Source organism: Dermacentor andersoni, chromosome 11 (genome assembly GCF_023375885.2).
Source record: "Dermacentor andersoni chromosome 11, qqDerAnde1_hic_scaffold, whole genome shotgun sequence".
NCBI lineage: Eukaryota > Metazoa > Arthropoda > Arachnida > Ixodida > Ixodidae > Dermacentor > Dermacentor andersoni.
In genome coordinates, this window is record NC_092824.1 from 120625372 (window position 1) to 120650374 (window position 25003).

General features: G+C 44.8%; 1 protein-coding gene across 2 annotated transcripts in view; it reads right to left on the reverse strand.

The window, feature by feature from the left end:
- The window catches only part of LOC126539337 (L-gulonolactone oxidase-like), a 92802-nt gene that overhangs the window by 1785 nt on the left and 66014 nt on the right, over window positions 1-25003 (reverse strand). Inside the window, exon 12 of one of the 2 annotated variants that reach the window (XM_055075500.2) lies at window positions 23532-23554. The exons of the other annotated variant lie outside the window; for it this stretch is intronic. Within the exon in view, the coding sequence (XP_054931475.1) occupies window positions 23532-23554 (23 nt within the window). The remainder of the gene's footprint in view (window positions 1-23531; window positions 23555-25003) is intronic. 2 annotated transcript variants of the gene reach the window in all.

Genomic DNA, 25003 nt, shown 5'->3' on the forward strand with positions numbered 1-25003 from the left:
GTTTACAAATTAATAGCTCTGCATCAAGAATAGATATCGTGGTTCTGTAAATGGCACCCATTAGATAATTGAAAGTGAACAAATTTCATGTCATCTTATATCTTAAGTGAACTTGTTATGTTGTGTACATGGGTTCTGCAAAAGCTGTATTTTCATATTAATTTTTTTGAGATTCATGTTCAACATATCAGTTTTGTCAGCCTTACACGTACTATTAGATGCAATTCAAAATTTAAAATTAAATTATGGGGTTTTACGTGCCAAAACCACTTTCTGATTATGAGGCACGCCGTAGTGGAGGACTCCGGAAATTTCGACCACCTGGGGTTCTTTAACGTGCACCTAAATCTAAGTACACGGGTGTTTTCGCATTTCGCCCCCATCGAAATGCGGCCGCCGTGGCCGGGATTCGATCCCGCGACCTCGTGCTCAGCAGTCTAACACCATAGCCACTGAGCAACCACAGCGGGTAGATGCAATTCACAGAACTGTGATATCATTACTCAGTTTCATATTCAGCAAATTTGCAATTTTTGCCAATTTTTAATAGAACAATGACAACCTAAAAAGAAATTCAATACCAACAGTCACTACATTTTAAGTTTATCTTTTAAATGAAACTAACCTCGCCAAATTTGGTGCATTGGTTGCCGAGAAGAGCGAGTTCTCCTTTTACTATTTAGATAGGAGCACCCAAGCTAAAGCTTCCTCTTAAGGCGAGGTTATTAACCTCGTGCCATTTAGATATGAAGACAGGCCAGACTACAGGATGTGACAGTCATTAACAGTATGCATTTCCTTAAAAATCTTGGTGTAATCAGCATACAGAAAGGATGAATTCTGGAAAAAAACATCATTAATAAAAATTTTAATAAGGAGTGGCCCTAGTACTGATCCTAGAGGAACGCCACTGGTTGTCATGTGAAAAGAAGACGTCTGGCCATTGACATTAACATGATCTATCAAGAAGGTAACTGCGCAAAAGATTGATAATTGACGAGTCACCACCAAAGTGCGTAATAATAATAATAATAATAATAATAATAATAATAATAATAATAATAATAATAACAATAATTTGATCTTTACTTTGGGTGCCCAGGAACAACCAAATGTCTAAATACTGCACAAGGAAACAAAGATAAAAAATAACACTAAGACCAAAAGTTGCAGGATAAAAAATAAGATGTCAATAAGGTTCGTACAGAACATTCAACTCATAATTTAAGGTTCATTCAAGGATGATAAAGACCAATATTCAAGGAGGGGGAAACAAACTTTATTCATCCATATAATTAGAACATAGTGAAATCGCCTCCTTAGCTGCAATTTCTTGCAGTTAAGCAGCTGCAGATTTGGATACATGATCCATTAGCTTTCTAATGGCAATTATGTCAATCGCCTGCTAGCATGGTAGTTATATCTGGCTTCAGTCACAGCTACAGAGTGCATTAAAACTTAAATATATAGAAATTGCTTTCCACCGGGCATTTCCAGAGCTTAGAGCTTGAATATGGAGTCGCAATGGCTGCGGTGTCAACCAACTAGCAAAAGAACCAGAATAGCGATACAGCATGGTCGCTTGAGCTAGCTTCATCTAGTTCCACAATGGCAATTTAATTAAGCCTTTCATTGGTGGCTGTGGACATGCCACATTGAATCATCTAGAGATATTGGGGAAGAATAAAAGCCATAATCCTTTCCCGATAGACAGCCGATGGTCTATCAACAGTCAGTTTCCGATGGCACAGTCAGAATTTGCTGTTTGTTACTTTGAATTTTCGAAAGTCACCCCCAAGAACAGTTCTCAAGGAATTCAAAGAGCACATTTATTTTTAAGGAGTTTTAAGGGTCTTTAAATATTATCATTTTTTTCCAAATTTAAGGGCGTACTGCCCACTGACACTGCTACACGTGGACCCTAAAGTTCAGCACTCTAGGTTGACACTGCAAAAGATGAGGAAAATAAAGTTGGGTGGTGCGTGCTCATGGCACAAGTATGGCACATTCTAGTCCATTCTATGAGCCTGCCACGCTGGTCCTCTGGTTCTGGCGCACCGCTGCAAACCCTCAGCTAGCGACAAGGGTTTTCAAGAATTTTAAGGAGGTGTATGAACCCGGTGTAAAACAAAAAAGATCAGGATAAGCAGACACATAAGGAGTAACAATAAAGCAACAGTACAAATGACATGCATCAGATAATAACAATATTATTAATGTTAATAATAGCATCACTTCCTCCACTGGGCAGAACAGTGAACTGGCTATGTTGGGTCTGCCATATTAAAATGTTGCCTTCAGAGGCTGGACGATGAATGCACAAGTTTATCTAATTTGAAAGAGAAATTAATGTCACATAATTAGAAATAATAATAAGAAGAAACGCAGAGCTCTACACAAATAGATGTAAGTGCACATTTTTAGGGGTGTGTGAATACTAATTCTTGAGATTAAATATGAATGGAATAATGCCAGAATTACATAGAATATATAATACCTTTCAATACCCTTCAAATAATTTTCGAGTAATGAGTTGCTGTTCTCACCAATAAACCTCACATCTGGCTATATACATACAAAGTTTCCGTGGTTATACTGTATGTAATAAAGCATTGCTTATCATTAACACAAATGGAGCATTAGGAGCAAACAAGCAATTTATCTGGATTGCATTGGTGAGTACAAATGACTGTGGTTCAGCCGGAAAAGTCTTGCACCTTGAGTGACATGTAGTGTACCCTACCGTGTAACTTCTTATGTTCTATGTCTACCATGGCCACCGGGGTGAAATTAACTCAACAGTCAGCAATTTGAATTATTAGAAAATTATTTTAAGAATACTTGTACTTACGAATAGGAACTATTGTATTTGAAGACCAAATCGAATATGGCAATATTCGATTAGTTATACTAAAGTTTTGATTATTTGCACACCTTCAATGTTCCTACAAGTTGTCCATCCTACTGTTAGTGCCCAGTGTAATTAAATAGTGCATACTTAGTAACTTATTTGAAATTAATTAATAAGACACAGTCATCTAATGAATGTGGTTGCTTGAGAAACTTGTAGGGCACTGTAAGAGAAAATCGGGTGCATCTAATCAGCAAAGGAAGAAGAAAAATTAGCAATTTCTGTGGCACTGAGCTCATTACTGTGACAAAAGCCAGGCTACCACTGCCCAATAAACGTCTTTGTGATGCAGACAATATCATCATTGTCCAATATCATCATTGTCATTGACCTGCTACGACCTTCAAAATACATGCACAGGTGCCAGAGTCTGTGCAGAGAGCAACACCTATGCCCAAGTTGCACCAAGGAACATCCAATCAACAATCAATTCACATGCTCAATGCACACACAGAAATTGAAGACAGTGCAATACTGCGCAGTCTGACATCTTTGATGGCACTCATCATCAAGGTTGATCAAAATGATCTTGACGAGTTTAAATTCTGGGAAAGCACCAACACAAGCCAGAGGGCACAGAAAATCCATCGGCACGTAGACTGTTTACATCTTACAGGAGAGCAAATGCTTCGACAAATATTTTTGCTGAAATTACATATGTTTACTTGTGCTGTTGTGCCCTTGACTTCCTTGTCTGATATTATGGGATTGGTCCTTAGACCTCTGGAAGTTGTTGCTAGCTGGAGACATCGAGAGCAATTCTCCACCCAACATGACTTAGTTTTCCCAACTACTACAGCAAATTTTTTATGTTCTTTAGATTATTGAAGAAGAGTGCCTGGCTTCAATTGATGCTAAGCAAGCAATGCTAACAGAACTAAAAACAAGAATTTGTAATGTGTGACGAGGTCATCGCTCTGACGAAAACTACATCAATCCTGGAACTGAGGCAAGATTAATCAGAAAACTGGTAGCAAAGATCTAACCTAGTTAATACTTACGATGCACCATAGAAGGCTAAGGAAAGTGGGAGAATCATTTAAGGAAATGGTAAATGATGAGGTTAAGAAGATTCTGGAAATTGATCGCGGTCAGATTTAATATATATACAAAGTAGACCAGTACCTAACAGTAATAGGTAATTGACCTCAGATATAAAAGAAAAGTCCTAAAAAACTGCCACAAAGGACACAACCTTTCAGTTAGCAAATATATTTTTGCTAGTGTGCGAAGTAAAAGGCAATGTATCTGCTGTGTGAAAGCAAGAATGGAAAGTGGTGATGATATGATAAGCTTAAAGGGCCCCTGAAACGGTTCGGAAAAATTCTGTAGACGCGTAGGGTACAGCTAAAGTTAATCATTCGCATCCCAATTTGTGTGAAACGTCCCGTATTACCCTCCTCCATAGTCATGCGTTTTCTGCTCAACTCCTTCGCCGAGTGATCGGGGCTAAGCTCCGCCTTCACTGGCTCTGCATCATGATGGCACGTCGTGTCGACAACTTCTGGTTCTTTAGGAGCGCACACTCGAAGCCTCTTCAAACTCTCCCCCAGCTGCTTGGCAGTTGACCCCAAGCGAGAGCTGAAGAAGCAGCGTGCGTTTCGAGCATTCTGTCGCAGCGCTGAACGTATCTGGAATTCCGGTAACCACACGTGAGCTGGGCATTTCGACGGAGTGGTAGAGTTATAAACTCAAGCTTATGAAGGAACTTTAGCGTAGACGTACGTCAGCTGCCTGATCAGTCTCCACGGTCCAGCCACCCATTGGCGCAGAGCTTAACCAGCCAAACAAAGAGCTAATATTGCTCTAACCAAGTATAAAACATCTTAAACATTTACAAAAACAATGTGTTAATGATTACACTCCTGCGAAAAATTTACACCAGCAGCAAAGAAGAATACATTTCGTTACTGCTACTGTGTGTGGTTGAGCACTGTGCCACCAGGTGGCTGCACCGTGCAGACCATTCACATTCGCACTTCTGCTTATCCCATGAACGACATGGTAAAACAGCCAGGCCCTGTTCCCTTGTGCATGCGTTTACCCTAATACTGGACTCGTGAAATGCTATTGCAATAGTAATCTTCCGGTGTAAAGTGACAGCCGTAAACACGCAAATCCTGGCGCCGATCGGATAGTGGCAGTCTGATGCGCTGCAGCCAGTACACTCGCCTGCTGCCTTGCAGATGGACACGATGTTGCAGCTTGAAATATTGCCAGTCGAAATGTTTGCAGTCCCCGACGCAACAAAGTCGAATCATAGTGCTCGCGAAAAGACTGAGACCGACTCTGATGGCGGAGCTCTCGTCAAAATGGAGCACTTTGTAACAAAAGCAGACGACGCTTGCTGTGTGCCATAAGTGCTTAAAGGGACACTAAAGCGAAACAATAAATCAGTTTAGACTAATGAAGCATTGTTTGAGAACCCTGCAGGCAGTCATTTCAAAATATAGTTTGATTATTAGATGAGAAAATTAAGGTCCAAGTATCAGTAATTGAATTTCGTGCCGAAACGCCAATGCAGGTACGTCAGCGTGACGTCAGGGATTCCAAAGTATGTTTTCCCATTTGGGCCGTGGTGGCTGAATAAAGGTTCCCGAAACTTGCCATGTTTAATATTTGGTTCCTTTAGAACACAATGTAGTCAATCTGTGCCGCTATATATAATTAGTAGGCCCTAGAAGATGCCATCAAAATCCAAGACAGGTGCAGGAACTTAAGTACGTGTCGCCACCCGTAATTCGTTGTTGCACTTTTTCTGGCTTACCAAACGTCTTATCAATGTAAGAGCACTGTTTTTGGTGTTGTAGAACGGTAATTTACTGATGCAGAAGAAATCATTTTTCACTTTAGTGTCCCTTTAAGTGTAGTGAGAAATTGTTCTTGTGCATTCTCTTTCTCTTACTTTCTTTCTATAGAAATAAATTAACTAATATTCCAACTATTACAAACATCATTTGTTCACCATAAAGGTGGAAAATTATCGATGACATGCCCTGGGCTGCCAATCAGATAGCTCCTCGCCCTACTGACGTCAATTGGGTGATTTATGTCATATGGGTAGGGGTGGCTGAAAATTCCACCGAGCAGTGTGCTGCGATAGGTAGCGATGTACACCTTTAAAACCTTATAATAAATTGCATGCTTTACGAAGAACACTTAGATGCGTCAATTAATTACCAGAAGGACCTACTCTAACGACTCAGTACGTTTGGACAATATCGTCAAAATCGTTTCAGGGTCCCTTTAATGGAAGTGGCAAACTGTATCAGTGGTATAAAGAAAGAAAAATATAGTGTCAATTCTAACAGAACCCCGCGCTTGAAGCTGCTTAAAGGTAGTGCTATTTAAAAACTAAAGAAAATGGGGGGAAGGGGGCTCCAATTTACACTGTGAAGGTGGTCGGCCAGTGATTTGGCCAGGCATGACCTCATCCGATAGACCAATGTGACGTAGCCTTGAACTGGGTCCTGCCAAGCCTGAGCACAATGTCGTTGTGCATATTGATGTTGCTATTCCTTTTGTAGCCCTTTCCACTTGTGCTGCTCTTCAGGTGTCCTTACTGTAGATGGCCTGCTTTGGGCAGGCCATGTACAGTAAGTATGGGCAGGAACCGCTGCATTCTGCCTAGCTTGAACATGCCATTCCTTTAGTCGCTGATCATATTCACGCTGCTCTTCAGGCACCTCAACTGCGTGTGGCTTGCTTTGGGCAGGAATGACTGCATCCTACCTAGCCTGAGCACGATGCCGTTGTGAACATCGACGGTGATCCTGTCACCGCTCATCGTGTTCATGCTGCTCTTTGGAAGTCCCAACTATGCATGACCTTTCCATACTGCTATCAGAACACAAATGAAATCGTTTGCTAGGAGGGTTTTTCTTTCACACATGAAAGCGTAGTTACGTCATTCCCTGCTTCGTAAGCTACAGCTGCCGCTTCCCGGCAACTGTAGCTTGTACAACCGTAATCTTTACCGGGAAAGGCTTGCAGCAAACGCTACACACGAAGGTGAGCTTTCTGGTTCTTTTTTTTTTTCGTTTTACCCGCACGGCTGGAGCCGCCACTGCCGTGGATGCGAGTGCCATCTAGTGGTGCTGCAAGGAACCAAGCAGTGCATGTACTACATGCATCCCGCTGTAATTGGTTGACTTATTGCCCACGGACATAACAAATGCGATTGGGGGTAGAGGCATACAGCTTCTTTGTAAAAAGATTAAAAGATTTAACTGCAAAAATATGAACTGCTCTTTTCACTTCTTTTTCACAGTAGATGATGGAAAGCTCCAACAGACTGATCAATTTAGTGATAAATTTTTTGAACCCCCACAATAACCAAGGCTGGTGCCCTTTATCTCTTGTTGAGTATAGTTACCAACAAAGGACTGCAATCTTACAACACAACAAACCCTTTTCTTTAGAAGTATGCTAAATGGTCATTAAAATACCTATGCTAAATATTTAAATAATTCTTGTCGCCTTTTATATTTCCTATTTAATTAAACATGGCAAAAGTGGAAAAAGTAATTCCAGTCCACAAATAATGCACAGAAAATAAAACCTCTAATTTTAGGTCGACTTAACCTTACATGTACAGCACCAAAGCTATTGGAAGTTTAGGAAACTTCTTGCTGGACGAGTTGGTGCAGGGCTACGTTAGGACAGTTGCACACATGAAAGGACGAACACAGGAAAAAAATGTTTTTTTTTGCCTATGTTTCTCCTTTCATATGCACAACTCTTCCTGACATAAGCTATTGTAACATACTGTATTTACTTGTGTGAAGCCTGTCCTCGTGCAAGGCCCATGCCCCTACTTCGGAGTGCAAAAATTTGGAAGAATAAAAATTATCCCTGTATCTCACACTCAGCACTGGTTAGGACTAGCCAGCAGGTTGGATGGTGGCAAAATGGTTGTGGTAAGATCCTCTGGGCACCTCACTAAGTTTGGCCAATTTAAACAGACACACACAGTGCATAATTCACATGCTGACGATCGTGTCTGCAAAATATTATAGTGCTGCACGCCACGAAAACACCTGAAATTTCAAACTAGACATCGCGCGTCCTCCCTCTTGAGCAGGTCCACTGCCACGCAGAGTTAAGGCAACGCGCACAAATACTCCTGTATAAAACACAGTTCTGGCACCATCACTCACCATGACACATTACTTCGGTAAATCACTCAATGCAGACTACACAATGCCGCACCTGAAATGTGCCACAGAGCAAGAAAAGTAAAATAAAAATAAAAAGAGAGGCAGGGCTTGTCACGAGAACTTGGCGCTTCGGTATGGGAGAAGACTCGAGGCAGAGAGAGAACGTGTCTCTGTCAGTAGCCATTGTTAAGAACGGCCAGCTGCAGTGCAAGTTTGCCAGCCAGTTACGCCAGCAGTGGTAACCTCATCTTGGAACACCGCCGCCAACCTCTAGCCTCGTCGCCGTTGCGAGTGAAGGAGTTCGACGAAGCAGGCTTTGTGCTGAAACCGCCAACCTCTAGCTTCGTCACCGTTGCGAGTGAAGGAGTTCGACGAAGCAGGCTTTGTGCTGAAACCGCCAACCTCTAGCCTCGTCGCCGTTGCGAGTGAAGGAGTTCTACGAAGCCCCTCTGACGTCGGCTCCGGACCTTTACACCTGGGTGTAGGTGCGGCACGTGTATGTAAGCCCTCGTCCTCCTCCAAGTCGACAGCCCTCATCCTCCAAAAGGGCGGGTCATCTTGAATGACGTCGAACTATGACGTCGAGCCGAGAGCTTAGAAGCAGTGATTGCCGGCTGCTGGACGTGCTCGTCGTAGTGAGCTGAGTGCTCGTTGTCGTGCTAGAGATGTACTATTGAGCTATGTGCTCGTAAGCTGTTTGCTGTATGCGTCGTCTCGCGTGCTCCATTTGGGAGTCACGCTAGACTGTCGATGTATGTCTTGTCTAAGATGTAAATAATTAAAATAAATCCTGCTCTCCTAAGTCCCGACGAAGAGTCAAGGTCCTCCCAACGACTACGACTGCCAAATCTGACAACCGAATGGCAGCGGTGAGATCGGCCTACGGCTCATAAATCGGCCTACGACTCGGAGACAGCAACGGCAGCTGACGGACGTTGGCACATGGTGACCGACCGGTATCCTGATAAAGTTGGCGACTTGAGATTGACCACCTCTTGCAACTGACTGGGTACGGCGGAGAAGGACTGGTGATATGGTGCTAGTTCAGTGGGTAAGCGTTTGGTTTTGGCTGTAAGATTTACCAGGCTTCAATTTCTCTGTGTTTTTGGATTTGATTCGCTGGGATCTTTTACTTGTATTTTGATTTGCGTGGGTATCGCAGCAAGTATTGTGTGACAGCAGAGCCAAAGCTTAAAGTAGCGACCATGGTCCTAATGTGTTTGACAAGAGCTGACCTGTTGTGGTTGTGTGAAGAGATCGAGGTAAACGTAGTGGAGGACTTGACGGAAACAGAAATTCGTAAGACAATTCTCGAAAGTGAGAATGATTTGAAATTCATTGAACATATAGGTAACCGAATTCTGAGCAAAAAACGGGAACAGGAAGAATTTAAGCAAGAACAGGAAGAAGCAAGGTAGAAACTGAAAGGGGTTTCGCAGAAAGAAGGCCTAACAGAAGTAACGAGGCAGTACGTTGCTGCATTGAACAATGAGATTCAAGGTTTTGAGCAGTTAATTGAGCAAAGTCAACAGCAGCTTGAGAAATCTGTAGGCTGGACGCAGCGAAAGTGGGAGGAAGCAGATAGCAGATTTTGCTCAAAAGCCGAGAGAAGTAGCAGCACCTGCAAGATTAGCAGCACGTTCATAAGTGAACTCGAAGTGCTAGCAGCTAACAATGCCTTAGTGGCAGCAGAGGCCGTTAAAGGCCAGAGTGAGAGCGACGAGGTGCTGTGCCAACAGAGGACTGTAGAGACAGCTAGGCCAGCTGTGAACAAATTGGCACAGTTACCGCGCGTGTGCGTCGCTTGTAATGTTAGCGAGGTTGCTAGCGAAGTAAAGAGTACTGCTGACCCGATAGACACGAGCACCCATGTCGAGTCAGATCTGCGTGCCGGAGTGATGTGCGAGCTGGACGATGCAGTTGAGAGTAGTTCTCAGGATGGCGAGCTCCGTAGCTCACGAGAGAACAACCGCATTGTTCAGGGATCGGTGCGGCTCTCCGCCAGTCTAGTTAGCCAAGGGAGGGGTGATCTAGTTAATCACTCAGACTGTGCGGGTAAGAGACCGATCCGGGCCGAGAAGATGTGTAACAGCCAGCACGAGGTGCGAGACAATGGCATGAAAGCAAGCACAAAGAAAAGGCGCCACAGAAAGAAGCGCCGTAAAGGTAGGAATGCGGTGACTAACGTAGCGCAGCCAGAGACTGCGACAGTCGCAAAAAGGCCAGGCGCGAGGAAAAGAAAGATGCGGTCGTTGGTGACGATGTTGACGCATCAAACATGTTCGAGCCACCGGTCAAAGGGGGTCCGAGAAGCATGTTCTGCACGGACGTGGACAAAGGGCACGGGGCAGTTAAATTCCTCGTCGTTCCATCGTTCTTTTCGAAGCTCAGCGTGTAGTACAAAGAAGCGCAAGGTGGCAAAACGAGACCAGGTGGGGAGTAGCGACGCGGTCAGTCGAGGTCGTGATGAAAGAGGGGCGCCAGGACGCAAATTGGCAGGGGACTGTAACGTCTTGGGGGAGCCGATAGTGAGTAAGCCCTTTTGTTGTTCCTCGGTAGCCAGAGTAGCTTTCGGACCGCGACCACCTCGAGTACGGCTCAAATAGTATGAGTCAGTTGTAAACGTTTGAAAGAGAGAGGCCAAGAGAGCTTCCGTAGAAGGAAAAAATGCTATTTTGTTTTATTTTTGAGCATTTGGAAAATTTAGTGAATTGAGACTAATTTCTTTCAATAAGTAAAAGTATGAGCTTTGTTTTTGTTTTGTTTGAGAAGCTCAGAGGTTTGAAAGATGCGTTTTATGTAAACCTGTAGTCTCGCGAGTTGTTAGTTAATGAGTAGATACGCTTTCTTTTTGTGTGTGTGAGTAACCTGCGTGTCACGGTTATCGTTGAAAGGCCTATGGTAACGCGCGTGTGTTTTTGTTAACCTTCTTTTTTTATGTGTTTTTTATTTTCTAAGGTTAAGCGCGTAGATTTTCAGTTAGTGCATCATTTGCACTGACAAGAGCTCTTAGGTCCATTAGCGCGTATCCTGTGCGGACGGAAGGAAGCAGACGGTTTATGACTGAATTGCTCGTGTGTGTTAAGGGCAGCCGTATTCTGACTTCTGTAGTTAGCGTGCAAGGAACGAGTTATTAGAAGACACATTTGTTTAAAAGGTTCCTCTGAGTTGCGTAAGTTACGCAAGTTTAGTTGCTCGTTTAAGGCACGTGTCCTGTATAGACTAAAGGAACAAATGTGAGTAAGCGCCGCAAGTACGCGTTTTGAATAGAGACCATAAAGCTAGCGCGATTGTATTTACGTACCTGTGGAGTTGGCCAGACTGTTCAGTGGCAACAGTACGTTAGATAAGTACGCCACTGCGATAAGGTAAGAACAGGCTGTTCGTGAAATTAGGCTGCTTAAGTTATGGTCGGGTATTGGTAGTTGAGAGCCTTCGGTTCAGTTCTGCGTAAACCTTTACTCTTGTGCAGCGCGACGGTTGGGTTTGGTCGAACTCAAGAGGAACGTGAACGCTCGCTTTGGCGGGCACGAAATTTTGGGTCAAAATTTGGGATTCCCAGTTGAGTGACTTGCATTGAAATTGTGATAGGAAGCCTGGTGGGTTAACAGCTGATTCCGGGCGTTTGCACGCTGAGTGGTATTGTGTTGCCGGGTCGACTCTTCTGTGCCAGTTTTTGTGAGATGGTTGAAGGCATCCCAAGTGCGCAGGGGTTGCAGAGCGCAAAGCCATCGTCTTGCTCGCCAGCCATTCTCTTCCTGCACAGCGGTTGCCAGCACTGGACAGTCGAGATTTTCCGGGCCATGGAGGCGCTGTTAAGAACAGCCAGCTGCAGTGCAAGTTTGTCAGCCAGTTACGCCAGCGGTGGTAACCTCATCTTGGAACGCCGCCGCCAACATTTAGCCTCGTCGCCGTTGCGAGTGAAGGAGTTCGACGAAGCAGGCTTTGTGCTGAAACCGCCAACCTCTAGCCTCGTCGCCGTTGCGAGTGAAGGAGTTCAACGAAGCGGGCTTTGTGCTGAAACCGCCAACCTCTAGCCTCGTCACCGTTGCGAGTGAAGGAGTTCGACGAAGCAGGCTTTGTGCTGAAACCGCCAACCTCTAGCCTCGTCGCCGTTGCGAGTGAAGGAGTTCTACGAAGCCCCTCTGACGTCGGCTCCGGACCTTTACACTGGTGTGTGTGTGCAGCACGTGTATGTAAGCCCTCATCCTCCTCCAAGTCGACAGCACTCATCCTCCAAAAGGGCGGGTCATCTTGAATGACGTCGAACTATTACGTCGAGCAGAGAGCTTATAAGCAGCGATTGTCGGCTGCTGGGCGTGCTCATCGTAGTGAGCTGAGTGCTCGTTGTCGTGCTCGAGATGTACCAGTGAGCTGAGTGCTCGTTGTCGTGCTAGAGATGTACTAGTGAGCTGTGTGCTCGTAAGCTGTTTGCTGTATGCGTCGTCTCGTGTGCTCCATTTGGGAGTCACGCTAGACTGTCGATGTATGTCTTGTCTAAGGTGTCAATAATGTAAATAAGTCCTGTTCACCGAGTTCCTCTCTACGACCTTCAACTCCTTCAAATGGTGGCAGCGGCGAGATCGTCCGACGACTCCTACATCTGGTTGACAGCGGTGGGATCGTCCGATAACTCTAATACCATGCACACTTCTGGTAGTATGGTAAATGAGTAATATCTTCTGGCTTCTCTGATAATGAACCAATTTGAACAATTCTTTCAGTAAAGCGACCCATAGACAGCATTTCATAGGTTCCATTGTACAACGAAAATTTCAATGGGGCCTCGTGAGGGGCCTTTCAAGATGTTTGTACCAGTAGACCACATAGGTGACTGGGCACGAGATCATGGGCTGGACTGATGGCCATGTGCGTGAAGCAGAGTTTGGGTCCAGGCCCGATCAGCTGGCAATTACGGTGAATGCTTACTAAGTTTGTGCGTGCATTTACTGGATGAAACAGTATAAGCTTGCGTGGGCATAGAGGCAATAAAGTTCCAAGCTGATTTTGCTTAGCACAGCCTTATGCGAGTGTTGCGGAGTCAAGGCTTCGTGTACAGTGTCTGCCCTTCCCAGCCTGTGACACACGTCTGGCTGCTGGATGGGTGAACGTGAAACGCACCCATAATTCGGCCATCATGTATATTCAAGCAAATATTATTTTATTTGATAATAAGACTGCACAAAGGTATGCAAATGAAGGTTCTGCTGTACTGCACTCTAAAAAACCACAAAAATAATGTTACCACCCCAATTTGATTTTTCAGACTGCTCAGTTATTTGAACATTCTTGTGGCATTGTCCGTGTTAGAAAAAATCAGTTGGCGACACTAAATGTAGTCATAATCGGCTACCAGTGGCTGTGTTATGTTGCCTAGAACTTTGAGCGCAGGTCGAGGCTTCAATAGTAGCCACAAGCCTGCCTCATGTAAGACTTGCAACCAGTAAAACATCAGAAATAAAAAGTGGGCTTTACACAAGTAAATACAAGATCGTCCTTAAAGGGACACTAAAGGTTACCAGAAAGTCAAGTTAAAGTGGTAGAGCAACGTTCTAGAACGTCTAAGGCGTCAATATAATCGCGAGCAGAGCTTTAGTAACCGAGAAATTGAGGTAAATGCATGACACGATTTGAGACCCCCCAGCGACATTCCGGTACTAGCCAGATGACGAAAGCACTCCTCATAATTTGTGTTACTAATACTCAACTACCCGTATTAAAAATATTATTTCATTCGATTATAAGACGGAAGAAAATGCTACTTGTCTACGTCTACTCGATTCTAAGAAAAAATAACATTTTGACGTTACCCTTCAGTAGTATGGGTGGTCGAAAGGTTTCGTTTTCGCTCGACTCTGCGCCGCGCACGCTTTGTAGTTTCAGTAGCTTCGTTATCGCGTCGTGCTGTGCGGGTTCTGCTGGCTCGCGGAACTTTCATTTGGAACAAGCAGCGAGAATGCCACGTCCATGAGATATCGTGGGAAGCCCTCGTTGCTTTCCCGCTCCGGAGAGCCGGTGTCGAGGCCGCCGTCGTAGAACGCAACGACGCCGGCTGCGCGAGCCCTCGGCAGCAGGTCGCGCTCGTCAGTGCTCAAATCGCTGAAGTTGAGCCCAGCATCGCGAGCCAATCTGTCGTTGTCAGGGTCCATTGCGACGAACGTCATAGAATGAAGTACCAGCTTATGGTCGCGCGTTTCTCCTTCCGCTAGCCACCTCACTCCCGCTTTCGCTCTGCTGTCGGCTCCGTCTTGGCTCTTTTTCTGGCCGCGCGTTTGCGTTTTGCGCAGAAAAGACGTAGCGCCGTCTGCGGACGCCGTTCTACTCACCGATGGCGCAACGTCACTATGAGACCATGATGTCAGTACTCCTCGATCGGAGGGCGGGCGATTTGAACTGCGCTAGAGGTACGCGGACGCTTCAGAACGCATTTTCTCTTAAAGAAAGTCTCTCCTTGGCACGAAACAAGCGTTTCGAGGTTTCTAGGATGGTATTTGAACAGTCCACGTTGACTTAGTCCACGTCCACATTCCCAACTTTGTTGTGACATAATGCAGAACGAAATTGCATTCTTTCACCCCCTTCAGCATCATTCCCACATAAGGAATGATGCTAGACAAACTAGATTCGTCTAGCTCATTCACAATATATATCACTAAGAAACGTCATACAAAAATGGCTGGACCTTATTGTACTTTTATAAAGCATGTGACAGAGTAATATACACAAAAGAACTAATAATGCAAGTACATTTCACCATTGGCAAGAAGCCCATTACTAAGTGAACTAAGCATGACTCATTTAATCAGGATACCTCTGATATAACTCAAGTTACATCTGGTGTTCCTCAAGGCAGTGTTCTAGCTTCCATATAATGTTTAACTATAATGTTTAATGACATTGTTGCAAAGATTCCAATTATTGTTACACATTTTGCTGAGAATTTTATATTATACCAAGAAATCAATTACACTGAAGGCCACATAACACACAACAAATCATCCATACAACTGATATTCGAATGGTGTAAAAAGTGGCAAATGACAAGGTTAAAAAATCTGTTGTGCTGCATATATCACAAAAAAACAAGCCTTTCTCGAGAAAATGTGGAGTAGGTTTTGCCATTCCATTCCCAAACTTTCCGTTGTTTGCTTTTTCTTGGAGCAATAATACAGTCGAACCCGGCTATGTCGAACTCGCAAGAAAGCGCCCATCAGTTCGATATAGAGAATAATTTGATATAAGCTTGCTAAATAATTGGATGTCATAAAAGCACATACCATTTATAAAATCACTTTATTGATGGAATTAGCTTAGTTTCGCATGAAATAGTCCTGCATTTTCTTCTGCTTGGGCAATTTCGCTGCCTGTGACGCCCGCACTTCTCCACATTGTCTCAGGAATAGGAGCAGCTGAGGCCGCAACCTTCCGCATTCGTGCGGAAGCACCGGACTAGTATGAGCGCCATTCGTACGCGTCGGGCGCCACGGGCACCGGGTCACGAGTTTGGCACCTTTAGCCCTAATCTCCCCCTTATTTTTCAAGATTGTGCTGACAGTACTCCTCGGAATCTTGCACGCTGCGGGGACATCCGACTTGTCACCGCATTCGACCCGATTTATGATTTCCAGCTTCACGACGAAAGGCGAATTCAACCGCTTCATCATGGCAACAATGCAGGAGAAGGCCCACAAGATGCATGCACAATGAACCAGAAAAGCAGCGAGACAACTCGCACTTTCGCCATCTTGCACGACTAGGGCACAAGAGCCTCTGATTGGCTGTCTGAGCAAGCGCTGCGGGTGGGCCAGGATCATTTTTTGCAGGAGGGTGTCGACGGCTCGCTCAACGCAGCGCGGTCACGGTAGGGAGGGCGGTTGGATGGAGCCGCGCCGCCGGGTTTCCCCGCCATCGCGAAGGAAAGCCAACCTTTGGGGGCATTTTTCCGCCGGTTGATGTTCGATATATCGGCAGTCGCTGCTATTTTTGTTCGATGTAAGCGGAATTTTTGTTATATGTACCGATTGTAACTATACATTGTCCAGAAACTGTTGGATATATAGAATAATTCGATGTAAACGGGTTCGATATAGTCAGGTTCGACTGTACACTGGCCTGCCGAACAGCTATCGCTCTACCAAAAAAGCCGCCATTCCCTATCCCTACTACAAGTGGCGCGTTGCCTACCAGTGCAATTTCCTTTATGTTTACCGTAACAGTCTTAAAACACTGCAGAATAGGAAAACAATGTGCATCTCAGATTGCTTGGGCCTTATCAGCTCGACAGCTGTCGGCTTCTCATAACGGTTCGTGCTGAGAGGGCACACCAAAACTTCTCCCAAGGCATAATTCGAGGAGCGCAAATGCAAGCCAGCCAAAGCCACAAAAACGACAATGCATGTATCAGGCTCCACCAGCCAAGCGCATGTATCGTATCATGCTGCAGCAATTTCTGCAGCGTTTCTCATCACGTAGACATCAACCATAGTTGACTTTACAAATCTTTCAGTGACTTCGGATCAGATGTTTTCCTGGTTAGTACAGTGGAACCCCGGTTATACGTCCCCCGGTTTTGCGATGACCCGGGTTTTGCGACAGATTAGCGCAGTCCTGGAGAAGTCCCCATAGAAGCATTTCATTAAAAACCTCGGTTATCCGACGAAATTTTACGACTGATCCGCGTTATACGACGACCCTCGCGAAGTGCGGGACGGAACAGCGGATGAAAGAAACGTGCCGCGCATCTTTTTCCTCGTTCCGTCTCCCTGCATGCGGAGCGCTTGACACCGCTCGAGCGGTTCGCTCCAACGCAGCTTTCTTCCCTGCCTCGTCTCATTGTTCGTTTCTTTCTCCCCCACCAGCAGCCGCACGCGATGCTCGCTGTGCTGGAATAGCGCCTTTCCCTTCTCCACGATAACATTCTCCCTATCTTCTCGGTGGCGTTGCCTCTCGTCGCATTGGGGAAGCGTTTCTCTCCCCCCCCCCCCCCCCCCCCCCCCCAGCAGCCGCTTGCGACACTCGCTGTGCTGAAATAGCGCCTTTTCTTCTCCACGATAACTTTCTCCCTCTCTTCTCGGTGGCGTCGCCTCTCGTCACGTTGGGGAAGCGTTTCTCTCCTACCAGTTTCCCAGCAGCAGATTACTGACAAGGTGGCGCGGAGAGGCCTAGGTTTATCGCACATGTTCTTCATTGTAATCCTAGCGACCAGCGCTCAGCAGAGGTTTTCAGTGTGTGGAGCAACGCGATGCACGATGTCCCCAAAGCAGATAGTTCTGTCGCTCGGCGATAAGCTGAATATTATCGAGGAAGTGGAAAAGCGGCATGGAGCCACTAAAGCTAGCATTGCCCGGGACCTTAAGATACTCGAATCTTCGCTTAAGATGATCCTGGCAAACAAAGCGGTGATATTGCAGAATGCCAACAAGTTCGGGCTCAAGCAGAAAGCGGTTTCTCATAAGTTCGAAGTTTTTTGTAAATCTGTTGCACGAATTAAGTATTATATTTATAGGCATAACTTATGTTCGGATTTTACGATGCCCACATTTTACGACGCTTTTTCACAATCACAAGAATGTCGTATAATCGGAGTTCCACTGTACATTTTTTTCTCACATTCTTTTTTTTCTAAGACGTGTGAGCGTGGTTCTACTGTAGTAATGAATGGGCAGTGGCGCACCATGGTGAAGCATACTGCACTCAGGTATAACTATCACTCAGTGAAGAAAGCAGACGATGGAAACTTCAGGTTATGAGCATTGCTAGAATGACAAAACTTTCTCTTTTATATTGCTGCGACTATGGCTTGTGTGTCACGTCATATTGAGCCCGATAGTACAGGGGTGCCGAACAGTGTTTCACGAACGGCCAAAATGAATCCGTCCTCATCCCTCTCAGATGGACTATTACCCTGTTTAGCCTATTCACTGCCAACGCCAGCAAATCACTGGACGTACCAGCAGTGGCAATATTGCCAAAGCCAATGAATCGCTGGGCAGCCTATTCTGTACTTCTCGAAGCTATAGATGGATGGCAGCACTTGTCAGTTTACCTGAGCATGGTTAGATATGTTAACGATAGATGACAATAGTTATCTGTGTTGTTTGAATGAATTTCTGTATGTTTTTTGGTTGTTTTTGCATGTTTTTACAGTTTTGGTTTTGCGGCACTCTGAGAAGGCAGGTGGGATTGCTCAAGGCCAGAAAATTGATAGTAAAACTTGTATTTAGACACTCAGCCAACAAATCATAAACACTCACTAAAGCTAAATTAATATACTTTTCGCACATACAGCTTTATAGCTCCTTTGTTCCCCTTCCAACAAGAGAATAGAATGATATTCCCCACTCAACACCTAACCGCAAATATATAGGTGAATTTTCATCTTTGCTCAAAAACTATCTGCACGTTTCGTAAGACAATATTATGAGCATTTCTGTTTTCTTAGTACTGATCTGTAGTGTCGCTACTTTTCTGTATACTAGACACCTTTGCTGCGACATAAAAAATGCATTGCTACCATGTATCTGCTAAAGAATTTTTTTTTTTTTTTGCTATACTACCCACGCCTATTGACTCTGAAGTGCTGAAACACTATTAGATTTGTAGCTCACAGTGTTTTGTTATAACTCATAAGTTTGTTGGCTACTACGTACTCTCTTGTAAAATCTATGTTGCAGGGTGTCTACCAAGTTGACATTTCCAAATTCCCCGAGTTTTCCAGGTTTTCCACGAGTGCCTTTGAGAAATCCCGAGTGACACAGAACTTCGTTTTATGTCAAGATGGGTCGACACCATGACACTCGATGCTGTCACTCCCTAGTAAGCATGTTAAAAAATTAAAAAAAATGACTTTGGAATCCAGTTTGAATAGTAAGGGGTAGCATTCATTTTACTCAAAAACAAAACAAAAGGGCAGAGTTCTCAAATCCGAATAAAAAGGAGATGCATATAGAAGCAAATATGTTCGAATGTGAGCTATTTCTATCAACTGATAGCAAGCTCATTGGTATGAGGCCTGAACTTTTTCACAAGTGAGATTCTCTCGAGATTTATTAAGTCAACCTCAACTGTCTTCCTGACATACTCTCAGCCCGCGCACAAAGCCTCAGTGTTGCGTATCACTGCTTTAAAGAGTTTATTTTGGTTTGGATGAAGGACACCTGCATGTCAGCGTCAGCCAACACTTTGCTCTTGAGCTCAAGCTCCTTCAAAGAAGTGGCAGCATGCTTCCTTTCCCATTCACTCCTCAATGCATAAGTCGTTTCTATCCTCGTCCTCGTTCTGCCATGCGTTCACCCCATGGACCATTTGAAGCATCCTATTAGTCATTTGTAGTCAACGTCCGATTTTTCCGACTCCCTAGGGGCCGCGAAAACGTCCGAAAAATCGGGCAGCTCGAAAAAAATGAATCCATGCCTTTTACTGCCCTTAAAGGCTCAAATCGCCACAGGCACAACCGAAAAAGCTCTGAAGGCCTGCTAGTACACATATTAGGCATATAGGTGCTCGTATTGTGACAGAAGATGCATGCGTGTATGATTAAGGAATGCATACTGTGTCCAGTGACAATTGCCCCTTCCCACGCTTGTCATGCTTCACGGCAATACTTTCGCATATGCTTCATTGCGTAACATTGCCATACTGAGGCAAAGCTGACTTTCGGAAACCAGCATTATGCAACGCGTTGTGCTTTCCAAGCTTCGAAGCCAACCGCGAGGACCACAAAGGCGGAGTCGGTACTATTGCTCACAGTGGTGAAATCTTCCTCAACGAAAAACACGGCATAGAACGGCAAGAAGCGTAAAAGCGAACGTCGACGCAGCTAGGTCTAGCGGTGGTGGCTACAGCTGCCAGTGGATCTGCGTGAGAGTGTGGGTTTGAGCTAGGCAGCAAGGTAATCAAAATGGTGGCAGTGGTGGTGGCCTTGATTCATGCCATTTCAGACCTGCGGATGCGGCACAAAGTCAGAAAAATCGGACGGTGAAGGGTTCTCGCATTCGAAATTTCAAACGTTTTTCTACAGTGAATCTATGGGGTATGTGGTAGTGCTGCAATGCCAGGCGTCCGGAAAGTCGGTCGTTGACAACTCCTTCAGTGGAGGAGGGGCATCAAAGAGGGTTCGTTACGATTACTCACTGTTATTCCAGCCAGCGTTACCGCGACTTTCATTCCCTTTAAACAAAATAACTGCTCATTTTCCCTGATAGAAGCACAAATTCCCTGAGTTTTCCCTGAGTATTTCCAGACTATTCAAAATCCCTGAGAATTCCCGGTTTTCCCGGTTGGTAGACACCCTGATTGTGCTACTATTATTCTTTAGACTAGTTAAGCTTCTCTAGTCACTTGTACTACACTTGTACTCTAGATTTTTTGCTTATTCTATTGTAGCATGGTACATAATTTATGTGCTCTTCCTGCAAAAATCCCGCATGAAATTGGCAGTATGCAAGTAAATAAAACACTTACCAAGCGTGGATGTTTTACGAAAGTGCTGTAGCTAATGTGCCCTGCTCTTTTGTACGTGCACATTGTTGCAGGGGCTTGAGTATGGATACAAATAGCAATAGTAGTGTAGCAGTGAGACTATTCCCTCCAAGGCCGGTGAAGAAGAAGAGAGCTCGCGTGCGGTTAGCACGAGGATAGAACACGCTAGCGCGCTTGACCTGAGCAGCTACAGAGTCGGCTGCTCCCATGATCCCACTGTACCATGGCTGGCCGACCAAAAACAAACCGTGGCTACAGCAGTTACCTTTTCGCATCGGCTTCCACAAATTGGTGACCTGGACAACTCAGCCAAGCCATGATAGTGTCACTGTGAGTCTACCAAGGTGAGTAACGTGGCCTCACGCAGTCCGACAGACATCCTGTGGTTGTAGGGTGTCCCAGAATTCTACCCCCAACATGCCGGATATCTGGTTCGTCCAGCTGGACAGCCACTTCCTTCTCAACAAGGTTCCAGGCTCCAGCTGTATTCCAGGCTCCGGTTGTCATCCCCCAACCCCGACTTCTATGCGGACTTGCGGCCAGCAGTCCTTGCTCACTATGTCACCTCAAGCACTCACTCACAACAGCTCTCACTATTTCAACCATCGCGTCTTAGCCGTCCCACATCGCCTGTGTCCAGCCTTGCCAATCGTCGGCACGCGCTGGCCCCAGCGTGAAACCTCTACTTGGTTCGTGAGCCTCCTCCCTACCTCAAAGGCAGCTGCAAGACGACTCTTTCCAAGGAATTCACTGGGCCAAACATAAGTGCTTTCGGCTATCCTACGGACAACCGCTCTCCTTGCTTGGACGTTCCCACAAGCTGTCCACTTTACGTTCGAGACCGCCTCACTCATCACTGATACAGAGGCCTTGCACTAGGCACAAACTTCACTCTCATAGGCATGGCGACACGACAAGTACAACCTTCGTGATGCATTCAGCGACCACTGCAACCCTGATGCTATCGGCATTTGAGATTTCACTGCAAGCAGTAACAGGCAAGCCTTCCGAAGTTCTGTGCTCACACCTTCCGCAGATACATGGCCTACCGAAGTCTTACAGGAGCAGCTCAGCCATCTGGTTTCTCCGGCTCAAGCATCACTTCTATGTCTACATCGTGAGTCAACACTTGCGCTATCTCCACACAAGCCATCAGCTGCCAGGCAGTCTACTTTTGGAGCTCCCACTTCTACAGGCCCAGGCATCTATGAGAACCTGCAGCAGGTTGTGATTTTGCACTACGGCATCACAGTGGCTGTGCCTCGCTCACAACCTGTGTTGCAGGTGCTGCCTGATACATCTCTGCCGGACTGCATAAACCCGACACTACCAACAATGACACCATCTGCACACTTTACCTGGACTACCTGCACACATTAGACTACTTAAATTGTGCTTTGCACTAGGAGGGGGGGGGGGGGGGGGGCCTGTAGTGGCACGACTGTTGCTTCCAAAGCTGGCAAAGAAGAGGGTAGAGGAAGAAGTGCAGGTACCGTGAGGACAGAACACGCTAGTGCACTTGACTTGAGCTGACGCGGTATCGGCCGCTCTCGAGATCTCGCTGCACCATGGCTGGCCGGCCATAAATAAACCGCGGCTACGGTGGCTACCTCTTCACACCGCCTCCCACAGCAGGAAAAGTTTTAAGGGATGAGGCTAAGTTCAGAACAATTTTTTTTTCCGAAAGTTACCATTTCTTTTTGTTTACTTAATGCACATTTAATCGAGGAGCATTTTGCAGAAAACATCTTGTTCCTTGTCGTTTCTTTCAAAAGGCAGCAAAAAAAAAGTTTAACCCTGCCCGGCATCTGTGAAACCGAAACTGGAAGTGGCTGTTTCATGTGAAACATGAAACTGCCCAAATTCTGGAGTCAAGCTAAACAAAGACATGGGGGATTTTAGCCCTCCTGAATGTCTTTTGGGCGCAATTCATTTCTTCAACATATTTTTGTTAACTTTTTCAAAGCCTCCTTTTTTTTGCGATTCTTCCATAAGGAAACAAGCGTAACTTTTTTTCCTAATAAAGATTTTCTTTTGTGATACCCAAGAGTAGTGGGAGACTGCACTGCTCAGCCCAGACCCAGATCTCCAACTTCGGGTCGTCCAGATTGCCGAAGACGCCGCCAAAGCGCAAGGCCTGGCCGCCGTCTGAGGAAGAAGAGGACGGGCTTTCCCACTCCCCTCCTCCCTAAACTCCATCTCGGACAAAATATAGTTTATACTACTACTATTACTTTGTGATACTTTGCACACCTATTTCTCCTATTGTTGGGAGTAAGTAAAATGGTGCGATAAGTTTTGATATGGCTCCCTCTCATAACAAGGTGTGTCAATTGGAAGATCATATATTTTGCTTATGTAAGTCACTGTGCTCAGAGGATTCACTTGGACAGATTAGTTTTGGTTCATTGCACAAGGACTCGCCTACATTGCTGCCAAAAGGTGCTTTGTTGTGATGAGGCAAATTAAAGGTATGAGCGTTGGCATGAGTTCCACATTTATTACTTTAATGCGAAAGCATTATATGCACCATTATGCAAGTATCCGGTAGCGGCGCCACCGAGTTATGGTACCAAAAATGGCCGACGGCATAAAGAGTAAAAACATGTGAAAAATGCTCGGATTGACATCAAATTTCTCCGGGAGGTTTCTGTAAACAAAGAAAACCAATGGCTTTGAAGACAAAATTTGATAAATTTCGTTCTGGGTGGGAATTGAACCTGGGCCTCCAGGGTGCGAGATGAGCATGCTTCCCCGACACCATGGCGGCTCCACGGTTCTGGTTGACTAAAGGTGTGCCTAGTGTGCCTGTGATTTTTTTAATAATAATTTTTTTTAATTGTTACACACATTATGAGGCTGCCATGCATGTAAAAAAAGAAATGTGCTCTATAACATGACTAGTAATCTGTATTCATTATGTTCTCCTACTTCTTTTTCCCTGGAAGTTCGCCTCTTACCTAAAGTGAGTATGCACTTACCTAGCTACCTTCCACAAGTTTTGCTGGACAGCCGTTGCAACCATAATAGGAAGGACAGATGGATGGATGGCCACAGTAAGCTCAGTTTCTCGCAAAAAAAAAAAGGAAAACAAAACAAAAAAAAGGCGTGGGGGGGGGGGGGAGAGGACGGAGCAAAATTATATGGCATCATCGACCGACACGCCATGGTAGCTCAGTGGGTATGGTGGTCTAAGCTCAAAGTTGTAGGTTCGTTTCCCCAGCCAGAGCTGCTTCATTTTGGTGAAAGTGAAATGCAAAAATGGTTATGTTCTAAAATTAGGTGTATATGCACATGTATATCAGTGCCATACTGCTATTCTTCATCGCGATTGAGCCCAATCCGGATCGAAATTATCTACCGTGATTGGCTTTCTCCCACAGGTTACACAAAGGAGCCGATTACGAACCAAAATATTAGACCAGAATTGGGTTCGACTGCGAGTGAAAGAGCATCATGTAACATTTGTATTAGGTGCATAGTACCCCAGATGGTCAAAATTAACTTGGAGCATTCCACTCGGAGTACCTCATAGTCCCAGAGTTGCTTAGGGACGTTTAACCACATGGATCATTATCATCAGACATTGACAGGCTAATGTAAACACTAATTGATTTTATTAACAATCAATTTGTTACAATGAAACACATGACAATTTATTTATGGAATTTTATGTTCTGAAGCAACATCATGGCTACAAGAAACGACATAGTCTAGGTCTGTGGATTGATTTTCACCACCAGAGATTCTTCATATATTGCACAGTGAGAGCTCAGTACACAAATGTTTTTGCATTAATGCTCTATAAAGATTTGGCTGTCCCCACCGTAGTCATAAGTGTAATGACACAGTCAATGGGTCACAGTGAACAGAGGGAAGGAACAACGGAAAAGAAAGAAGAGAGATTTCCCTTATTTTTTAATTCTTGGTTACATTTTGTTGGGAAAACTGGTACATTCTGCAACAAACTGTGACCACATTTTGTATTTTTGCCACGTTTCCTATTAGCCATTTGGCATCTAAATGAATAGCTCAAATAGTCCATTATACACTAGTCAGTGTACAATAAATGCAAATATGTTCTTTTATTTTAACATTATTTTATTTGTTCATGCATTTTAGCAAACTTGCTTTTGAGAATGCAAGATAATATAAAGACAATTTGCAGATCATTCAAACCAGTTGCATTAATCTTGGCCCTTGCATTATGATCAACAGGTGCACTTGCAGGCGGAAATGCAAGTAAAAGCAAGAGAGATATCACATTGCACAGAAATAAGTGCTGCACTTTTTTTTAGAGACAAAAATTCTTTATATCATTCAGAAAACAAAGGAAAAATGCGACAATCAACATATTGTGTTCATTAAAGAGCTTAAAGGAGCATGACATCGCATTTACGACTTGCCATTTCTAATCATTAAATGAAGGTCCAAATTCACTTAAACACTAGAA